The 8,599-nt window shown below is 32.5% G+C and overlaps 2 protein-coding genes across 3 annotated transcripts; one reads left to right on the forward strand and one right to left on the reverse strand.

The window, feature by feature from the left end:
* LOC18597871 (NAC domain-containing protein 19) lies at nucleotides 149–1,199 on the reverse strand. The gene is made up of 2 exons (XM_018120884.1): nucleotides 768–1,199; nucleotides 149–406 (listed from the first exon to the last, which is right to left on the reverse strand). Exons 1-2 carry the CDS (start codon nucleotides 1,197–1,199, stop codon nucleotides 149–151), a joined length of 690 nt encoding a protein of 229 aa, XP_017976373.1.
* Nucleotides 5,769–8,487, forward strand: LOC18597872 (glutathione S-transferase L3). 2 transcript variants are annotated; one of them, XM_007027126.2, is made up of 10 exons: nucleotides 5,769–5,883; nucleotides 5,983–6,054; nucleotides 6,179–6,239; nucleotides 6,372–6,458; nucleotides 6,857–6,955; nucleotides 7,045–7,147; nucleotides 7,233–7,306; nucleotides 7,537–7,644; nucleotides 8,108–8,188; nucleotides 8,273–8,487. In XM_007027126.2, exons 1-10 carry the CDS (start codon nucleotides 5,873–5,875, stop codon nucleotides 8,273–8,275), a joined length of 699 nt encoding a protein of 232 aa, XP_007027188.1. In that variant the 5' UTR covers nucleotides 5,769–5,872; the 3' UTR covers nucleotides 8,276–8,487. The 2 variants fall into 2 exon arrangements, with proteins under 2 accessions (XP_007027188.1, XP_007027187.1); XM_007027125.2 differs by having other exon boundaries at nucleotides 8,289–8,487.

The raw sequence follows: 8,599 nt of genomic DNA on the forward strand, positions 1-8,599 counted from the left end.
CAATTGAGCGGTTGAATCTTACCCTTATTTGCTGCTCAACTTCTTCAATTTCTAAACCTCTTTTTCCTAAAGTATCGATGGCTTGAACCCGCTGATCACTCAGTGTTTGGAATGGTCCAAACTTTCTTCAGCACCCATCATGATGTCCTCAAGTTCCTCGAGTGTCCATCCAAACTTCACAAGATGCAAGTTTTATAACAGTTGATCCTTTTGAACAATCTTCTTTCTCCGATTGAAAACTTTCTTCAGCCCCTATCATCATGTCTTCAAGTTCTTCAACTGTCAATATTCCATCTTCACAAGATTCAAGTTCTTCAACAATTGATCCTTTTTCACAGTCTTCTTTCTCCGTTTGAATTACACCAGTTGCATTCTTGTTTCTAATTTCGCAGAGGACGAAGTCACTCTGCAAGAGAAATAAACTTGCATAATCAAGCATGTAAACTATTCGCAACTTCTAAAGAACCCTGGACCAAGGCTGGATAACAAGGAATCAATATAACAAGTATTGAATATGTTTCTAGAAAACTCAATATGCAGAAGCGGGAATATCTAAAAAACTGAAACAACATATGATATAAGAGAGAGTGCACAAAGTATCAGTGAGCAAACCACAAGAGATGGAAAAAAAGAGAGCACAAAGCAATAAAAAAAAGCACAGCCTGCAACTCATGTATCTATCTTTTTGTGACACTACCAGTTCTATTTTTTTTAGGTTTTTATTACAGTAATCTTCTTTCTTAAAAACATATAAAGGGAGAACTTACCTTATCATTAAGGAGCGAAAATTCATGCATCAGCCAATGTCCATTGATAGCATTATTGGAATCAGAACCTTTAACTTCGAAGACAAAAAGTTTGTTGAAGCCGACATGATTATTCTTAGAATCCATAACAAGATAGGTGTTTTGAGCTTTCCATGTCCCATAACCAGCCGTCCGATCTATCCTTCTTCCCCTACCATTCTTCTTCTTCAGCTTAGTGAAGACATAAAACTTATCGGTTGAAGTCTGATTAAAAATCTTCCATGGCTCCTTATCATCTCCATAGATTTCACAGTCGATGACTGCCTGAGATGGTAGCGTTTCTCCTTTTACCTTCTTCAAGAGGTATCCGAGAACGAGCTCTTCTTCAGTTGGGACGAAACGATAACCCATTGGAAATTTCATCGTAGTTGACATTACTTGATCAAAAGCCATTCTTGATTGTGAACAAGTTTTTGTTATTGTCTTACTTTGACTAAAACTTTTGGTTTGTTTCCAATGATCAAGACCTAGGTCACTGAGTTGGTTTATCAAGATTATAATCCAACAGTTCATTGATTTTATAATCCAATGGTCACATCAAGCTTTCCCCAGTTCTTCATAGTTCACTCTGTAAATGAAGTGTTACAAAGCTTAGTATACATTTCCCGCTTATTTTAACTTATTCCTTGTTTGGCTCCCCTTTTGCACTTATTTCTTGGAACATAGAATAGTGACTAAAGTTAATTATTCCTATTACAATTTACATAACATAGGATTATTTTGTTGCAAACTTTACATAAAATTTTATTATTTTATTACAAATTCATAATATATTATTTTATTTTAAAAATACAATTTACTTGATTATGACATTTAAAAGAATTTCCATATTCAATCTCTCCACTTTTTTTTTTTAAAGTAGAATCAATATTCATTAAAAAAAACACACAAAAAGTAAATTAGTGTCTTCATGCTTGTAAAATCAAAGCTTGTAACAAAACAAAAATATTTGTAGAGTATATCACGGATCCTACATTAGAGAAAGATATGATGGATTTTAGATATATAAACGTGGATCTTCTATGTGAACTTGTGATTTATAGACTTACTTAAACTTTATTTTCAAAATTTAAAACTGTACAAGGTTAGACTTGAATTTCGACCCATGACAAATGGTATTAGAACGTATTTGAATTTTTATTGATGTGGAGTCATCGAAGACTCAGATTACTGTAAGAGTTATTCTCCTCTATAGGTAAAAAACTAATACAACGAAAGCGTTACACAATTGGGTAGGATAGAATGTCACGGATCCCATATCATTAAGAGATAAAGTGGGTCTTAGATTTATTAAAATGGATCTTTCACCACATATTAAGCATGTCTTTTAAGTTAAAAATGTGAACTTAGAATAGTGACTAAAGTTAATTATTCCTACTACAATTTACATAACATAGGATTATTTTGTTGCAAACTTTACATAAAAATTTATTATTTTATTACAAATTCATAATATATTATTTTATTTTAAAAATACAATTTAATTGATTATGACATTTAAAAGAATTTCCATATTCAATCTCTCCACTTTTTTTTTTTTAAAGTAGAATCGGTATTCATTAAAAAAAAACACACAAAAAGTAAATTAGTGTCTTCATGCTTGTAACATCAAAGCTTGCAACAAAACAAAAATATTTGTAGAATATATCACGGATCCTACATTAAAAAAAGATAGGATAGATCTTGGATATATAAACGTGAATATTTTATGTGAGCTTGTGATTTATGGGCTTACTTAAACTCTATTTTCAAAATTTAAAACTGTACAAGGTTAGACTTGAATTCTAACTCATGACAAATGGTATTAGAGCATATATCAATTTTTATTAATGTGGAGTCAACGAAGACTCGAACTACTGTAAGAGTTCCTCTCTTCTATAGGTAAAAAACTAATACAACGAGAGCGTTACACAATTGAGTGGGATAGAATGTCACGGATCCCACATCATTAAGAGATAAAGTGGGTATTGAATATATAAACATGAGTCTTCCACCATATATTTGGCATGTCTTTTGAGTTAAAAATGTGAGCTTATGATTTATGGGTTTACTTAAATTCTATTTTTAAAGTTTAAGTTTGCACGATATTGGACTTAAGTTTTAGCTTATGACAATAAACATGCCTCTGAATCCCCCGATTACAATGAGATTGGACTTAAGTTCTAACTCCTACTTAAGTTCTAGCCCATGACAATAAACAAGCCTCTAGATCCTCCGATCACAACAAGATTGAACTTAAGTTCCAACCCGTACTTAAGTTTTAGCTCGTGACAATAAACATGCCTCTAGATCCCCTAATCACAACGAGATTGGAATTATATTCCAACCTGTGACAATAAACATGCCTCTAGATCCCCCAATCACAACATGTTAAAATAAACATATGATTTAGGACAATATTATGGAAGGTATAACCCTAAAACACTAAGATAATTTATGGCTTTTGGTCGTGTTGTCTATATCTATATGTATTATACAATTTATTTATATCTATAACCATTAGAGTGGCATAGACAAAACTTAATGTAATTTAAACTAAACTTATCTGGATTTAGACATTTGCTAATATTGTTATGACCGAATTAAAATTAATTAATTTCAAAGAATAACATAACTTTCAAATTAATCATAGAAGTACTTGCACATTGTATAAAAATTAACTAAAAATTTAACACTTTACCGTTTGAAAACAGAAATAAAACATAAGGTTTTTGTTGTCTTTTTATAAAAATATTATATTTTTTTATATGTTGGGATTTATGAAAATTCAAAAAGATAGAGAGAACTTATCTCAATTTTCTCAACGAGCTAGGAAAAATTGAGGAAATTTTACAAAAAAAATTTTTCCGAATCTTCCCAACGAGCTCACGAAGACTGGGAAATTTTGAAAGAAAAATTTTTTTCACTTTTTTTAATGGGTTGGTGAAAACCAAGGAGGGTTGAACAAGATCCATAAATTTTGAAATAAAACATTTATTGTATTATCATAATTTTCATTTTTTTTCTGGAAGGATCTCCTAAATTTATTACATCCTATACTATTTTTTTAGTTTTTTATTTATTATTTTTGTGCTTGTAATAATTTTTATGAATGCATCCTCTTGGAAAAATAATTTATGAGAGTTTTAAATTAATATTATTAACCTACTTTTTTTATTATTATTATTAAATTTTCTTCATATTCTAAACAAATATTATCACCTAAGTACATTATTTATTTCCTTATAATTTTTTCACTGGATTTTTATTAGTATAAAAATAAACAATAAATAATAAGCTAGAAAGAAAATAATTACTAAACAAAGTCAAAAAAATAAAATAAAAATAAAACGACTCATACCCCTTTCGCGCATGCCTGTTTTGGTAATTGGAATTTGTTAATTCCAAACAAATTTCTTCTCGGATTGAAAAATTCGTAGGAAACCGAAAAATCACTTGAATCGTAATCTTCTTCGAAGAGAAGAAAAGACCTTTTTTCTTTTATTTTATTTTCTGGGTTCATAGATTGCCAAATGCTTGCTGTGAATGTCGCTCTGTATTGTCGTGTGTTAGCTTGTGTTTGCTTGCCTCTTGTCTCTTTGTATATGTTTGCTGGTCTCTGTATAGGGTTTGTTTCTGTTTTACATGGGGTTTGCTGGGTTTGTATGGGGGATCTGCTTCTGTGTTTGCCTAGGGTTTTCTTCTCTGTGTCCGTTCCAGTGTCGAGGGTTAGAAATTTATAGGTTTTTTCACTTCCTTTTTTTGATTGATTTGCAGATATGTGATTTTAATTTCCTTGATTTGATTCGATTTTGGGTAGATATTTCTTGATAATAATATTTAGAGCTTTAGGGATTTGTCAGATGAACTTTCCCTTTTCTTTGTTTTCTTTTGATTGATTTTCTTGAAGTTTTTATTTGTTTCTGTTTTTGAACTTTTGTGTGGTTTGATCCAATTGTGTGTTATTTTTTCTGATCTTTGTTGTTTGTGGGCTTGCTAGCCCAAGGATAATTGCTTGTCTGAATGTGATTTATTTATCTTATTGGGTCATAAGCCCACTTACCTTTATGACCCAAAGACAACAAAAAAAAAAAAAAAACAAAATAAACGCAATGAAATGAAATAAAATCAAATCAAATCAAATATGGAATTAGGTCAGGACAAATATAGCCTCGCAACAGCTATCACCTTTGAACTTATGTCCATTTAATATAATCATAAACAAAATTCAAGACAAACATATAAATCAAGACATTAAAAATTAATTAGATATTTCAGGATATGTTAATAAATTAGTGATTAATGAATTATTAATGTAAATTGTTAATTGTTACTATAAATTATGAGTTTGTTATAGTATAACTTAATATTCTTGCTAGCACTATAAAAATAAATTTCAATATATTTATATATATTTTTCCTTTTTAAAAATATCTAATTAATTATTATTTCCATCAATACACCTACCGCTCCTACCCTTCATTTTTCCGCATCATTATGTCAACTTTTGATTATGTTGGTTTCCTTACTCTTGTTCGGGAATTACCCTTTCCGCCTTTAAACAAACAATTCATCACCAAATTTCATACAATTCTTAAAGCCTACTGGTCTAATGGTACCTCGACCATTGATGTTGATTGCGGCGGCTTATTGAACAGAGAGAACAGGGCAAAATTACGAAGAAACGTAGGATTACCGAATAGGTGACAGACGGATACCGTCGTTGATGACGACTTTCAGGATTTCTCCATCGTCGATTTGGTCAAAGCTAACGTAGTAAATACAGCAAAACGGCTGAGAATAAAATTCATTCATCCAAGAAGAAAACAGGAAAGACTTGAGACAATTATGGGAAAATGTAACCTGCCATGATCTTAACCCTGAAAACGGCTCAATACATCCGAAGAGAAAAGGAAACGTGACCTGTCATTTACGTCACTGCTGACTATCACATGAATCACTTTAACCCCTATATAAGGCCAGTACTTCCATTTCGCTTGTGGACACAATTGTGAGCCAAATTAAATCAGTACGGCCAACCAAAAAGAAAAAGAAAGGGCATAACTCTCCAGAATTCACTAACAGCAATGGCTACTGAGTAAGAATCTTGAACTACCTTCTTCTCTATCAAGTTTGGCTTGTGGGTTTCTCTAAAGTTCATGTCATTTAAGTCTTTTCCCTTGGTTTGTGATTTTAGTACCGTAGAGGTTTTGCCTCCGCCTTTGGATGCTACTGCTGAGCAACCCCCTCTCTTTGATGGAACTACCAGGTTTCACATTCTCTTTAGAATTGTGTTTTCTGTTAGTTTCTTTTTTTTTTTACTGCTATTTTGTTTGATTATTTTTCTTGCCCCGATGATAAAGTTCACCTTTTTTTTGTTAAATCTTTTAAAGGTTGTATACTTGTTATACTTGCCCTTTTGCACAGCGTGTGTGGATCACCAGGAATTATAAGGTTTTCTTATTCCCTTGATTTTGTTTGCACTCTCCTTTCTTTGTAATTTTTTGTCCTGATTTGTAACGGCCTTTAGTCTTCCTTTCCCAACTTTTCATGTAAATAATTGATTTGAATGTTGTTGAGTTGCAGGGGCTGCAAGACAAGATTAAATTGGTTCCTTTGATCCTTCAAAACAGACCTGCTTGGTACAAGGAAAAAGTTTACCCTGAAAACAAGGTGAGTCATGTGAAGATAATAATATATTATGCCTTTCCAATAATGAACAAGTGAAAAAAGGTTGAAGATCTGTTGTAAATTTAATAGAGCTACTTGACCTTGTTTAGGATCGCATCTCCAAGGTCAATGGAGAATTTTGTCAAATGGTGCTTTATGGAAAATGTTGATCCAAGCTATTCTGTCATTTTGCTAAAATATTTTGATGCTTGGAATTGCATTTGTTCCTAGTATATATTGAGTTGTGGCTACCGGCGAAAGACCTCTTTTGAATAAGAAATTAGTGATAAATTTCCTAGCACTACTTTTGGAGTCTTGGTCAACCTTAAGGGTCACTATCGAAGTTTGAATTTTATTGGACCCTTTTCCTTTATTGTTTATTATGTTAATTTCATTTCCAGGTGCCCGCCTTGGAACATAATGGGAAAATCATTGGGGAGAGTCTTGATCTAATTAAATATGTTGATAGCAACTTTGAAGGACCTTCTCTTTTACCTGATGTAAGATCCTTGGACTCGTTTAGTACCCTCGATGAAGGCTTCTCTTCTATGTCTAAATTAACTTAAATAATCTTTTGAAACTGTTTTAGGATCCTGAGAAAAAGAAATTCTTTGAGGAGTTGTTATCATATCTGGACACCTTTGTACGGACAGTGTTTACTTCATTTAAAGGGGACCCGGCAAAAGAAGTTGGTTAGTATGTGCTGCTCTTTTCCTGACTGGGTTTTTTTTTTTTTTTTAATTATATGAACTAACTAAAATTTGTAACTTGCATCAGGTGCTGTTTTTGATTACTTAGAAAATGCTCTTCAGAAATTTGATGGTCCATTCTTCCTTGGCCAGATTAGTCTGGTAAGCTGGCTTCCCAGTGATGCTAAATTGGTTTCCTTGTGCTGCAATTTTAAGTCGTTGTTTCTTAATTGAGGTGCAATGTATTCAAACGTGTAAATATTTAAACTAATGATAATCTCTCAAAAAATTATAGTTTGGTTGCACTGTTGTAATTATAGGTTAGGCTGTATTATTATTTATCATTTGAGCTTCTATGCTATGATATATGAATGGAATTTTGTTGTTTTCAGGCGGACATTGCCTACATTCCTTTTGTTGAAAGATTCCAGATCTTCTTATTGGAGGCGTTTCAGTATGACATCATAGCAGGCCGGCCTAAACTGGCAGCATGGATTGAGGTATATTTTTTGAAAGCTATATGTGCTGTCTACATCCACTTGTGAAATTCACCTGCTATGGGCTAAATTTCAATGAAAGAATTGGTTCTACCATCATGTTTACTTGTTTGGTTGTAGAAATGTAGAATTGATGCTCTGCTCATTTTTTAGCCATGCAAACCCCATCAAAAAATGGCCTTGAGATTTTAATATTCTCACTGCTGCTGAAGACATGCAGGCTTTGGCAAAGTTGTTAAAATGCTTTGCACATTGAGAATTGTTCTGCTAACATCTAGTTCACTACCTCTTAGTTTCTCTCTCTCTCTCTCTCTCTTGTTGCCTTCATGTTTGCCATGAATGCTATTATTCTTTTCAAATTAGCCTCAACTTTTGCTGGTGTTTTTCTGCCCCTACTGCGTCATATTCTTTTATCATTTCAGTTCTTGTCATAATATTTTTTGTTGTCATAAATTTGGCGATGCAGGAGATGAACAATATCGACGCCTATAAGCAGACAAAAACCGATCCGAAAGAGCTAGTGGCATTTTATAAGCAGCGTTTCATGGTACTATAATAACTTGGCGCCTTAACTTAGATTAATACTGTTTCATCATTGGTTAATTTTGCAAGAAGCTGCTAACTACTGAAGTGAAATCTTGTTGCAGGGCCAAAAGTGAACTTGCTGCCATCTTAAGATACATACATGATGATAAGCTCAGTGTTTCCTCAGTGTTGTTTGTTTTTTCTTCTTTCTGTCCAAAGCTATGGTGTTCTTGTGTCAGTGTCAAAGACTTTGTACTTGTACTTGCCTTCTACAGAAATAAATTTGAAGCACTGAGATGATGTGTTGAATTTGGCTGTTCATATAAGTTTCCAGTGATACAACTCCAAATCTAAGTTACCCACTTGGATTAATTTATGCTTTCCCGAAGCTAAGAATTATGTTGACAGATTCTTTTGTGTTTGTGCTTACATT

Source organism: Theobroma cacao, chromosome 5, assembly GCF_000208745.1.
Source record: "Theobroma cacao cultivar B97-61/B2 chromosome 5, Criollo_cocoa_genome_V2, whole genome shotgun sequence".
Classification (NCBI taxonomy): domain Eukaryota; kingdom Viridiplantae; phylum Streptophyta; class Magnoliopsida; order Malvales; family Malvaceae; genus Theobroma; species Theobroma cacao.

Excerpts from the sequence above, each read along its gene's own strand:
- LOC18597871 (XM_018120884.1), bottom strand. The coding sequence starts at position 1,199 with ATGGCTTTTGATCAAGTAATGTCAACTACGATGAAATTTCCAATGGGT. Across the intron at positions 407-767 it reads TTTCGCTCCTTAATGATAAG|AGTGACTTCGTCCTCTGCGA; the intron begins GTAAGTTCTCCC and ends TTTCTCTTGCAG.
- LOC18597872 (XM_007027125.2), top strand. Across the intron at positions 6,055-6,178 it reads CTCTTTGATGGAACTACCAG|GTTGTATACTTGTTATACTT; the intron begins GTTTCACATTCT and ends AATCTTTTAAAG. Across the intron at positions 6,459-6,856 it reads AAGTTTACCCTGAAAACAAG|GTGCCCGCCTTGGAACATAA; the intron begins GTGAGTCATGTG and ends TTTCATTTCCAG.